This window comes from Carlito syrichta, unplaced genomic scaffold (genome assembly GCF_000164805.1).
Source record: "Carlito syrichta isolate Samal-C Ts95f unplaced genomic scaffold, Tarsius_syrichta-2.0.1 Scaffold309108, whole genome shotgun sequence".
Classification (NCBI taxonomy): Eukaryota; Metazoa; Chordata; class Mammalia; order Primates; family Tarsiidae; genus Carlito; species Carlito syrichta.
Window position 1 is genome coordinate 592,758 of NW_007253204.1, and position 12,691 is coordinate 605,448.

General features: G+C 49.7%; 1 protein-coding gene across 6 annotated transcripts in view; it reads left to right on the plus strand.

Annotated features, from left to right (window-relative positions):
• Nucleotides 1-12,186, plus strand: part of LOC103269207 (core histone macro-H2A.1) — a 61,256-nt gene extending 49,070 nt beyond the window's left edge. For all 6 annotated transcript variants that reach the window (XM_021716970.1, XM_008066790.1, XM_008066792.1 and 3 more), the window contains 2 exons: nucleotides 1,873-2,047; nucleotides 11,428-12,186. In XM_021716970.1, coding sequence (XP_021572645.1) covers nucleotides 1,873-2,047; nucleotides 11,428-11,593 — 341 coding nt within the window. In that variant the 3' untranslated portion in view covers nucleotides 11,594-12,186. The remainder of the gene's footprint in view (nucleotides 1-1,872; nucleotides 2,048-11,427) is intronic.
• The last annotated feature ends 505 nt before the right edge of the window (nucleotides 12,187-12,691 follow it).

Consider the following 12,691-nt stretch of genomic DNA (forward strand, 5'->3'; position numbering starts at 1 on the left):
ACTGCACTCCAGCCTGGGCAATTGGGTGAGACTCCAACTCAAAAATAAATAAGTAAAAAATAATCACCAAGGAACGTCCACACAGGCCCTCTCTCGAAGCATCCATCGGGCCTTTACCTTCTTTTCCTAGTGACTACAAATGACACCTGTCCTAGGCTGGTCTTAGGGCCCAGGGGAATTCTTTGCTGATCTGTGCCTTTGACCTATACTCTGCCACTTCTGTTTTGCCTGCAAAGGGCATGGCATATGGGGCACTAGTTATAAATTATTGTACTTCCAAGCAGTTCCACCAAAGTACTCCATTGTGCAAGGGAGGCCACACACAGTATTATTCCACCAGTGGCGACTGGCCTTGCCTCCACCCAGCACCTGTCTGACCAGCAGGTCCTTTCCCATCCATGTTCCAGCCTGAACCCCATTGGTGACCTTGGCATGCAGCCTGATGGGAGGTGGCCTGGTGCTGCCATATACCAAACCATGCCACAGCTGACAGAGACCCATCAGATTTAGAATAGCTCAAAGAGATTTTTGCTTGTTTTAGTAACACATTTTGTTCTTGATTTTAGGAGCTATTTTAGAAAATGTTTAAAAATATTTTTTAAAATATAAAGAGGAGAATAAAACATATCCCTGCTGTACTGCCAAAAGATAATCATTATTAACATGTTGCTCTCCAGTCTTTTCCATGTGTTAGTTTAACAGTGCCTTCTCATTTGGACAAATCAGTGGAATCAATCCCCCAGTCTCAAGCTTCTCTAGTTCAACCCTTGAGCCCAGAGTTCTCATTCAGTCACTAAGGAGTGCCAAGAGTCAAACTCAGACCCTGTGACTCTTAGTTCAGAACTCTGTCTACTGTACCACGAATCACTACCCACAGATCACTCCTCCAGCATCTACCAGTGACACAACCTTAACCACCCCAACCCTGGGGCAGTGCTAATGGATGTTCCCAAAAAATGGGGTTCAGAAACATACAACCAAACAAAAATTTGGGTGTCTTACTGTAGCAGTGATGTGGAGACTTCAGTGTGCTCCTGTATAGAAGTATATCATGCAGTGCCCGCCAAACCCAGAGGCCCCAGAACCTTCTTCTTTGCAGAGCATCATATGGACAGAGATGCTCTGGGATTCATGGGCAAGCTCATTACATTTGCTGGCATGCTGCAGACCCAAGGCCTGTGCCCTTAGATCTGACAAGGGGAAGGCAGGTCTGCTGTGGAGATGTATAGCTGGAAAGGGGGTCCTTTTCTAGAAAAAGAAAATAGTTTCCTATCTAATTCTGTCACTGGCCAACAGGATAGTTACCACCCAGCGAGGTCATCCTCCACAGGGAAAGGACCACAATAGCAGAGATGCTAGTCAGGTTGCTCAGCCACTCATTTGAAGGGGTTGCTTTGCTAGTAGCTTTGCTCTGAATTGTGTCTGGGAGATTGAGATACATCACAGTTTGTACATGCACCCACTTGAAGAGAGGGGGTTGGAGGACCAAAACAATTATTTTGAGGTTGCAAATGTTCTGACATATTTGGTCAAGTTAGATGGATAAGACTCAGCCTCTGGAAGCAGCTTGTATGCTTCCTGAGGGCAGAGGGGAGGGTCACTACAATCTTGGGAGTGGTGATGCATCCTAATGCCAGCTTTCCAAGGGTGAGTCTTGACTCGGCTGCCCCTTGAGTGACAAGACTAAGTGACAAGCAGTACCCATGTTGGACTCACATTGGAATCACAGCATAGCAGGCAACTGCATTCCTCCTTGTACAGACTATCAGAGGGCCCAGGAAGTCGCACCTAACAGGAGTGGGGCTATGATTGGCATCTATGATTTGTGATTTAGAGGAAGAAAGCTCACTGTTTCTGTCTTGTTCCCTCCAGCTGCTGTCAGCGCAGGCCATGGCCTGCCTGCCAAGTTTGTGATCCACTGTAATAGTCCAGTGTGGGGTGCAGACAAGTGTGAGGAACTTCTGGAAAAGACGGTGAAAAACTGCTTGGCCTTGGCCGATGATAAGAAACTGAAATCCATTGCATTTCCATCCATTGGCAGCGGCAGGTAAGGGTACATGCTTCTTTTGTGTCAGTCGTGGGTGTGTTTCTCTGCATACATGGGCTGTAATTGTGGAGCATCACTCTGCATGGCCCCTCAGGCTGCCTTCAAGCACTAGCCTTAGCCAAGAAGACCAGAAGCACAAAATAGGGAAGAAGAAACATTAAACAATGGTGAGAGACAATTGGAGAGAGTGAGACACGAGGCCCAAGGACGATGTAAAACTTCAGGCATGGTAGCTCATTCCTATAATCCCAGAACTCTGGGAGGCCAAGGTGGAGTTCGAGACTAGCCTAGGCAACATAGCAAGACCTTCTCTCTAGAAAAAATTTAAAAATTAGCCAGGCATGGTGGCCTGTGCCTGTAGTCCAGGTCCTAGCTACTCAGGAGGCTAGGACAGAAGGCTCACTTGAACCCTGGAGGTCAAGACTGCAGTGAGCCATGATTGTGCTACTGCATTCCTCCAGCCTGGGGTACAGAGTGAGACCCTGACTCAAAAAAAAAAGTTTTGACAGCAAATGTCATGAGAAAAGGTGACCCCATTGTGTGCTGGGACCATAGAACTGGTGCCTCGAGTGAGTTTTGAAGAGAAGACTCAGGTGGGTAGAGGAGGTGGGGAGGTGTGAATGCAGAAATGCTGATGGAGAGCTCAACCATAACGTGAGAAGCCTGGGGCTGTGTTATGTTCTGTCCCCCAAACCACAGCATTCTTTGGACAAAGCCTTCTGCCCCTTACCTTTTTGTTCCCAAGCTTCCTTCACCTGCCTGTTCTTTGGACAAAGCCTTCTGCCCCTTACCTTTTTGTTCCCAAGCTTCCTTCACCTGCCTGTTCTTGTTCTGGCTCACTGTCTCCCTGCCCTAGGTGACCCTGCTGTCATGCCAGTAAGGTAATGAGACCTGGTGGAACTGAACGGGGAATTATGTGAAAATTAAACAAGACTGGGCTTCCTCCCCACCCCCCAATCCCAGAAACATTCTCAGGTAGACTCACAACAGTCTTCAGGAACAGCACATTTGCCCCCAAGACAGACACCAGAGGGCCACCACTGGGGGAATATAGTCCTTCAGCCGCTGATGATGCAGGTGGGACTCAGCATAGCCCCCACCACACCCCCTCCCTGACTGCACATCCTCAAATGCCACCAAGTACCTTCCTGTCGAGCAGTACTGCACTCTGACCTGGGGGACAGGCCTAGAGTTGAGTTCTGGCTCAGCCACTAACCAGCTGAGTGATGACACATAAATTAACCTCAGCTCTGAAAATCTGGCATAAGAATCCCCTCATGCCATGTCTGAGGGCTGTCCTGAAAGTTAAAGGAGCTCTTAGAAGGTAGAGTGCTTTAAGTAACCTGTGTCATGGTGCAGATGTGCGGGCCTGTTGGAGACTCTCTCACCACCCATCACATCACCCAGGGTCCTTCCTGCCAAGCGTCAAAGCCCAAGGCACCTGGAAGGCTTGGAATCTAGACTGGGCACAAAGGCAAAGGGAAACAGTCTTTAGGGGCTGTAGATCTCGGACTGAGAGGGGCCATAGCCTAGGGTTCTGCATTGGCAGGTGGCTTAGTTTGGGCAGAGTACCTGCTGCTGCTTCTAGGGCTTCCCATCCCAGCTAGTGAGCCTCCTGGGATCTCAGCCTGTCAGTCCCTCCCAGCACATGAGGAAGGCAGGGCTGGGTAGCAGGAGATGCCCATGACTCCACAGACTATGCCATCCTTCTGGGCATGCTTAAGTCCTCAGAACCATGCCCTGTTTGGATAAGAAAGCTGCTGTCTACCAAGCACTCCCCTTTCAAACTCACCAGGAGGCTAGAGAGTGGATTATGCCATCTTTAGTGTACACAGGCCTTGTAATTCTGCCTCCTGAAAGTTCTCACACCTCAGATAATGGTGGCAAGACTACCACTTGGTGGACTTTCTGTCACATTATTCCTAGTGGAAAGCCTTGTCCACAGGTGGACAGTCACTGCCTCCATTCCCCTGGGCTTTTTCTGTGGCCAAGGAAGTCACGCAGGACTGGCAGGACCCACCAGAGGACCCGACCATGGGAAAAGATCTCTGGTTATGTCTGAACCTCCACAGTGACACCTCTGTCATTGTCCATCTCCGTCAATGGCAGAACAGCAGATGCCACATGTCCCCAGAAACCCTCACTAGTCGCTGAGCTGTGGGCAGGCTCTCCTTCCCCTTTCCTGGCAGGGTAGCTGAGGGCCCCCTGGACCCTTTCTGAGTAAGGTCCCTCAGTCCTGTGCTATGTGATCTTTGGTAAGTGAATCAGCCTCTCTGTCCCTGGTCTGCCTTATCAGCAAACGAAGCTGTTGGAACTGCCCTTCCTCACAGATGGTTCTGAGGCTCGGTTAATTAGTGCTTCAGATGCACTTTGATCTACTCTGATGAAAGGTGCTTCCGAAGAGGGAGGCAACAGGAGACTTTATTGGAGGTAATAATTTCACACCCTTTCATATGGCTATTGGGAAATTTTTAATTGAAGCATAAAAGTAATTCCCATAAAAGAGCATCTGTTATTACAAACTTATTTACATTTTTCATGGAGTAAAATGTAGGAGTAAAAATAATCAATTGGAAGGCTTTAAGGGGGGGAAGTGCCGAAGGCAGCACATGTGCACAGCTGCCCAGGCCACATCTGCCAGGCAGACCTCACTCCACAGAGCTGTGTAAACAGCTGCCCTCTCTTTCATGAGCAGAAAATGGGATTACACCAGAGCCGGCCAGTAAATCACAGTGGGTTTTAGGAGGGGAAATAAAACAGCTTGTTTGTTGCATCCAGTGTCTCTGGCATGAATGTTGTGTTGGAATTAAAACAATAGAAGTGCAAGTGCGTTGGTGAGGATGGGGGTCACTTTCTGTCAGTGGGGCCCAGCTGCACAGCCCGCATGCAGGATGACCACACCCATGTGATGCATAAGTGGGACCTCACTGGCCTCAGGAACCACCTCTGGTGTCTGGACATCCTGCCCTCAGGCAATCTGGTCATGATATTTATGGATACCCCCACTCCTTCAGCTCTGCTTGACATTAGGGGCGACCCCTCTCCAGAGGGGCAGTACATGGGGAATAGCTAGTTCGGGGCTTTGATTAAACTTTTCCTTAGATTTATGAGCTTAAAAGAAAGCTTGTTTTCTTCAAGCTACCATTTATGTGTGTTCATTGAGCCCCAGGCATTGTGCTAAATAAACCCTTTATCTGCCTTATCTCACAGCAACCCTGTGAGAGGTCAGTGCTGTTATTAATTCCTTTCTCAAGCTTAGAGGGGTTGAGTAACTCACCTGAGGTCACACAGCTTGTACTTGGTAGAATGTGATCAGAGGCTCTTGGCTTCAGAGCTGCTGGTATGAGGCACATGGAACCCCTGCCTCCTGTCTCTATTGGTCAGACAAACCCCTGCTCCCACCTCAGCTGCCTGTGCACACTGTGTGTGTGGGTATTACAGGGAACTTTGAAAACACTGCCTTGGAGTCCCCTGACCTGTCCAGGCATAGCCGTCAGCCTCCCTAGGTGCTATCCTCAGAAGAGATATGAAGGACCAGAGACAAACTCAGAAGTCTCTGAGTTAGGGAGCATTCTTCATTTACCCAAAGCCTGGGAGCCTTGGAGTGAGAAATAATGAGAAACCACCTTGGGGCTGTGCTGGGCCCTCTCTAGTACAGGGGCAGAGCTGCAGGGGAGAGGGTGGACTGGCCACCATCCTCCCTGAATGTTCTCCCTCCTGTATACCATCACTTAGGATCCTGATGACTTGGTTTTTTGACTCTAGTGGCCTCTGACTGGGGCTGCTTCAGACAGGCAGTTACTCAAAAACCCGATCAAATGTGGAAGGGCAGTAGAGGCCCAAGAGCAACCAGCAGCACACTGTGAAAGGGACCAAATCCTAGCAGAAGGGTGTCCACACTGAGCAACAGACATTCTCCCCATATCCCCCAAGCTTCCAAGCACTCAGCCCTGCCCATCCCTAACAGCCAAGGCAAGCAGACTGGCAGATAGGCCCAGCAAGAACACCAGAATCCACCTCGACTGCACCTCTGCTTCTACTCAGCCAGCAAGGGCACATTCTCTGTCTCCTCCAGAAAAGCTACCTGGACTCCCTCTATCACCAGGTCACAGCCCATGTGACTCTCCAGGGTCCCTAATGGGCTCTCAACCTGGATTCCCTGTGTGCTGCCTGGCCTGGCTGGAGGGTGAGCTCCCCAAGAGCAGGGGCACTTGGTGAGACCTCACACAAGGAGAAGGCTCGGCAGACCTGGAGCAACTTACACCTCTTCTGGGATGCAGTCCTTGTGAGCCCAGTGTCTCTGCATGTCCAAATAGGACAATGGACAAGCATCCCACCATCACTGAGCAGGCTGTCCTAAGAGGGAACCAGGTCAAGATAGCTCCACTTGCTATTCCAGACAACTGGAGTGACTTCAGGGCAAACTCGGACCTCTCTGGAGTCTCCTGAAGGAAAGGCCCAAGATGGAGAACAGAGTGGTCAAGATCCCAGCCTTATGGGGCAAGAAACCCTTGGCTCCAGAGGGACTCAAGGCACATACTATAAATACCACCCACAAGACAGGCCAGGGCTGAAGAGAGTGGAGCATGAGGATAGCCTATGTCTCAGGTAGGGACTAATGGTGGGTGCAGTAGAGGCGGTCTCATCACCACTGCCACTGTCGTCATCATGCATACCCATGAAGCACCTCTCTCCCAAGGGAGGGAACAGATGCTTAGCAAGGTTAGTGCCCCGACCCAAAAGCAGCTGGGATTCAAACCTGAATCTGACTCTACGGCAGAAGCCCTTTACCCCTTTTGCTCCCTGGCATTGGTCTGATCTGAAAGGCAGACGATGCAGCTGCAGGTCAGAGTGACTATCACAGAGGCAGTGGGCCTGAAATGGGGAGGAAGGCATGGGCATGGGGCCATGTGGGGGTGACTGTTCAGTGGGGCCATGGTTATGCAAGTAGCAAGCATACCAGGCCAGCAGAGAAGCCAGAGGTGAGTGCCAGTGGGCAGGCAGTGCTGGGCCGGGGTCTCTGTGTAGCCCCTGCCGTGTTACTACACGCCAGTGGTCACAGCCCTCTGAGAGGACTGGCACTGCAGGTTGGACAGCAGCGCTCTGGGGCCTGAGGCCAGCATTGTTAGCACAGTGTAACTGTGAGAGCAACAGTGATAAACCAGGCACAGGCGTTACGGGGACTGGGCTGGGGGAGGCAGTTTTCCTCTGCGTGAGCCTTTAGAAAGACCCTCCAAGACACCCTCTTCCTAGATTCTACTCCTGGCTGAGGACTCTCTGTGCCATGCCCTGGTGGTGAGAGTGTACTTTTCTGTCCAGTACTCTGGTTAACCCTATTTCACAGAATGGGAAGACAAGGCATACACACAGAGCCAAAACTCTGAGCCCTGAGCTCTTAACCACTTTGCATCTCTGCCCTCGAGGGGAGAGGCAGTCAGGCCACCCATGCCTCAGAGTCAGAGCAGGTACTGACCTGCCCACTGCGTGTGCCGCCCTGTCTGAAGGGTGTGGGGCTATGTGTGGAGCATGCATGAGAGTCCCTCTACTTGCACATTCCCTTCGAGTACAAACATTCTGACTGTGACAACGAGGCAATATTTTAGGGCCCCACCTAAAAAGCATTAGGAAAACCATTACCTACCACTCCTTCCAGCAGCCTGCGTGGTCCAGAGCAACCATGGTCCCCCAGCAGGGTTTCTTCCTTAGGCTGCAGCCTCCTAGGACAGAAGGATGGGTTTGTCAGCAGGGGATTTTCCTGGAAACAAACCAGATTCATGATCACCCACCAGCAACCTTGAAGGTCTTGCAAGGCCAGGCACATTCTGGCAGAAGAACAGCCTGTTCTCCATTAACATGAGGGTATGCAGGTGTGGGCACTGTAGGTCTTAAACCCTTTGGTTCCTACCTTTCTCCCCCACTTGCAGATCCTTGACCTTTGGGTCACCCTGCAAACTCAGATTATGAAGTTCATGCTGGCTACATGTAGAAAAACAGTGTTCTCAAAGAGTGGTCTTTGGGCCTGCTGAACCAGAAACTCTGGGTGGAACCTCTCAGTCTGTGTTTTGACAAGCTCTCCAGATTTTAATGCAAGCTAAGGTTAAAGAACTGTTGTAGAGGAACAGGAAAGAACTTTCCCCCACTGAAAGTTACCCTTTTTCATGGGCCCGAGGCAGAGACATGGAAAGCCACGAGAAGGGTCTGTGTTAGAAAGCACTGGCCACAGGCAGGATTGTGGGTGCTCCAGGGAGACCTCGCAGGGCCTTCAGCCAACAGGCCACATAGTACGTGTCTCCATCACATGCATCTCACCCAGCTTGGCTGGGTAGCTAAGTGTTAGAGATGCAGAGGCCTGGGCAGACCAGCTGCCAGTTGGGATGAGGGCAGCAACAGAAGCCCTGTCTCAGAGCTAGCTCAGGGCAAACACAGCAGATGGGCTGTGGCCATCGGGCTACATGACAGACTGCTGTTCACAGCAGCTCCACAGGCCCTCCCTCAGCCTAGTTCACTGTGTAGGAGTAAGGCCAAGACAGGCAGGAGGCCTGAGGGAGCTGGCAGAACACGGTTTTGGGCTTCACACACAGAGAGCAACTCCTCTCAGGCCTATTCATCCAGTCACATCTAGATGGGGCCCTGCCTGCTCCAGGAGCCTTGGAGTTCCTTGGGCCCAAGTGCAGGCTTCAGTGGGACCTAGGAGCCCAGCCCACAGCTCAAAGCAGCATGTGCTGCTGGAAAGACGACCACCAAAAATGGAAGATTGAGTTTACCACCTCAGGCAATTCCCAGCCTGTGTCTCATCCTCTGTGCCTCTTGACTCCTGTGAAAATCACCCCCACTTCTCGCCACATACAAAAAATGAACTCAAGATGGATTAAAGACTTAAATGTAAGTCCTGAAGCTGTAATAATTGTAGAAGAAAATCCAGAAAAAAACTGTTCTGGACATGGCCTAGGCAAAGAATTTATGATGAAGATACCAAAAGCAAATGTGACAGAAACAAGAATAGATGAACAGGACTTAATTAAACTAAAAAGCATATGCACAGCAAAAAAAAGAAATCAACAGAGTGAACAGACAACCTACAGAGTGGAAGAAAATATTTGCAAATTAAGCCTCAAAGAACTAATATCCAGAATCTACAAGGAACTCAACATGAAAAAAACAACCCATCAAAAAGTGGGCAATGTATAGATATAAACAGATACTTCCCAAAAGACAACACATGAGTAACCAACAAACAGGAAAAAAATTTCAACATAATTAATCAGATAAATGCGAATTAAAACCACAATGAGATATCATCTGACATGTCAGAATGGCCATTATTAACAAGTCAAGAACAACAGATGTTGGCATGGGTATGGGAAAGAGAATAATCATTCACTCTTGGTGGGATTGTAAACTAGCTCAACCTTATGGAAACCAGTATGGAGATTTCATAGAGAACTGAAACCAGCAATCCCACTACTTGGTGTCTACCCAAAGGAAAAAAAAATCATAATATCAAAAAGATACCTGTACTTGTATGTTCATTGCAGCACTATGCACAATAGCAAAATCACGGAACCAATCTAAGTGCCCATCAATGATTGGATAAGAAAAATCTGGTACATATACACCATGGAATACTATGCGGCCATAAAAAAGAACGAAATCATGTCCTTTTCAACAACATGGATGGAACTGCAGGCCATTATCCTAAGTGAACTAACTCAGAAACAGAAAACCAAACACCACATTTTCTCATTTACATGATGTGAGAGCTAAATGGCCACAAAGATGGAAACAGTAGACACTAGGGTCACTGAAATTGGGGAAGTGAGGAAGGAGATTAGCACTCAGGAGTTGTCTATTGGGTCCAATGTTCCCTATCTGGGAAATAGGCCACCTGAAGCTCAGTCTCCAACAGTACATAATATGTCCATGTAACAAACGTGTTTGTATCCCCTGAATCCAAATAAAAATTTTTTAAAAAGAATGGTCAAGGCAGCTGTGCCAGGTTGGGCTGAGCTTTTAGATCTGAGAATGGCATTGGTGCCAGGGGAACACCTGCCACTCCCAGCAGAGCCCTCTTCCTTTACTGTCCCCACCACCCTCAATCCTGGATCACCTGGTCTGGAGCCACCAGGGTTCCTGGGGTGGAAGCTGTGCCTGCCTAACCACTCCCTTGGCCAGACTTCTCAGAGGCTCTGACCCGCTAACCTCATTGCAGCATTGTATGCACTAGCTGCTCCACAGGTGTGTGAAGGAACCCTACCCTGGGGCGACGCCCTACCAATTGCCCATGGGCTCCTCCGCCCAGGCTAAGAACATGCCTTGAGCTGACACCCCTGGTCCTCTAAAAGTGAGCTCCATTCCTGAAGCAGGCAGAAGTACTTGTCGTAGATCAGATTGTCAATCAGGGTGAAGCCAGGTTTGATCAAAGGCAAGTCACAAAAAGGGCTTGCTTCTGGGTGGATCACTGAGGCCTCTCCAAGGGATCAGCCAAGTGGTTCAAAATGCGCAGGCACAGAGGGAGGGAGGCAAAGAGTCTGTAAGAAATTCTGTGTTGCCGGCATGTCCTCAGGCACAGGCAGGTTGATGACTGTAGATCTGCCAATGAATAGATAAATGCCGGTGAAAACTGGTCCCGAACTTTTACCTTCGGTACCCTTCACTGTCAAATGGGATTAGTAAGGGATTCTAATCCAGGGCCACTATTCTGAGCACCTTCCTTCACATACTCTTTACTGTAAGTGGAAACGTGTGTGAATTCACACACACTTGGCCTGGAGCCTGGTTGATGGCCCTGAGCTGGAGAGCCCACTCACCAGCACTTGCAGCTCCCTCACCCTGGCCTTTGGGGTGGTATGAGCTGGTGTGTGTTGGGGGCACCCAGGATATCCAAAGGCCTGTGTGAAGGATGTAATCCTGCATGTGGACAGAGGTCAGTGCCTTCCCAGAGACCCTTCAGCCACCCTGGAGGCTGACACCCACCAGGAGCATCGAGAGCCTGGGCGGTGGCTTAGGCGCTGTGTTAGTCACAGGGATAATGGGAAAAAGAGATGCAGGTACCTGCACTGCAGTCGGGGAGTTATGCACACTACTGACACCATCCTGTCTGCTTGCTGGCTGCCTTCCAGAAAGCTTCCCAAGCACCGCCTTCCCTAAAGACACATAGCACATCCTCCTGTGAGTCCTGGCTCTCTGCCCAGTTGTCTGGCCCCATCTCCTGAGCACTGGGCTCTGTCCCACCGGTGTACAAGCAGCCACAGGGCTCAGTGGATACTGACCTAATGTGAGACAACCGCAGGCATCCCGTGAGGGAGGTAGTCCTTGGGGTGGGGCAGGTCCTGTGACCACTGTGGCATCCGGTTGCTGAGCATTTGCCTTCTCTCCTACAGGAATGGTTTTCCCAAGCAAACGGCAGCTCAGCTGATCCTGAAGGCCATCTCCAGTTACTTCGTGTCCACAATGTCCTCTTCAATCAAAACGGTGTACTTCGTGCTCTTTGACAGTGAGAGTATAGGCATCTACGTGCAGGAGATGGCCAAGCTGGACGCCAACTAGGCTAGGAACACAGGGCCAGCCCACACCGTGTTCCTCACCTCCAACTTGAAAGAAAGAAAAAAAGAAATCCCCTTCACTCCTCCTGGGAGGTGGGAACCCTTTCATTTTCAATTTTGCTCATCTAGGGAAAATAAGGTTTTGGTTTCCAGTTTAATTGTTTTTGACCTTCTAAAATGTTTTTATGTTAGCACTGATAGTTGGCATTACTGTCGTTAAGCACTGTGTTCCGGACCGTGTCTGACTTAGTGTAACCTAGGAGATTTTCTAGTTTTATTTTAATGAAATTCTGATTGACGCACAGCAGTGGGAGAACAGTGTCTTTTCTGTGTCGCCGAAGCCAGGAAGCCGCGTTTGTAACCGTGTTGTGGTGCTTTATCGTACACCCAGTGGCGTTCTTTTTACTCTGATGTTCTTTTTATCTTCTCAGAAGAAAAATCATGAATTTGCAACAGACCTAATTTTTTGTTTATTTTTTTGTCTTCATGAAGAATTTGAAAATGAAAGATTTAAAAGGCAAAGAAGAATCTGTTGTCCTTAATTATATTTGCAATTTGGAATTTGTGTGAGTTGATTTAGTAAAATGTTAAACTGTTGTTGTGACTGGTGTGTTTCAGTTATTGTACCTGTGAGTTGTAGGTCGGTGTCTAAGTCAGTGTCTCAGGGTGTGGGGGGACAAGACAGCCCACCCCAGCAGCTCCACAGTGGCCACTGCAGGCTGGTGGGTGGGTCCATCTGCTGGCCCCAGCAGTCTCTAGAGAGAATTCTTGTAAAGTCCCTCCTTCAGCCTTGTGACCCTTCCCCATTTCACAGATGAGGAAGGGAATGTACCAAAAGCCACACAGGCGGCACATGGCAGGCTAGTGTAGAGCCCAGGCTTCAGATCCTGAGCCCAGCTCTCTCTGCCATTTTCCTCCTGACAGTCTCTCTGGTGCATGGCCAGGTATGGGCATCCCAGGCCACTTGTTGCAGGAGCTGTAGGAGCCTCACGCCTTCTGCTGGGGCTGTTGGGCCTGTCACTGCTACAGGACAGGATCACTGGCCTAGGGGCACCTGGAGTTTTCCAAGGGCAAGCTGCCACCACCAGGGACCCCAGGATGT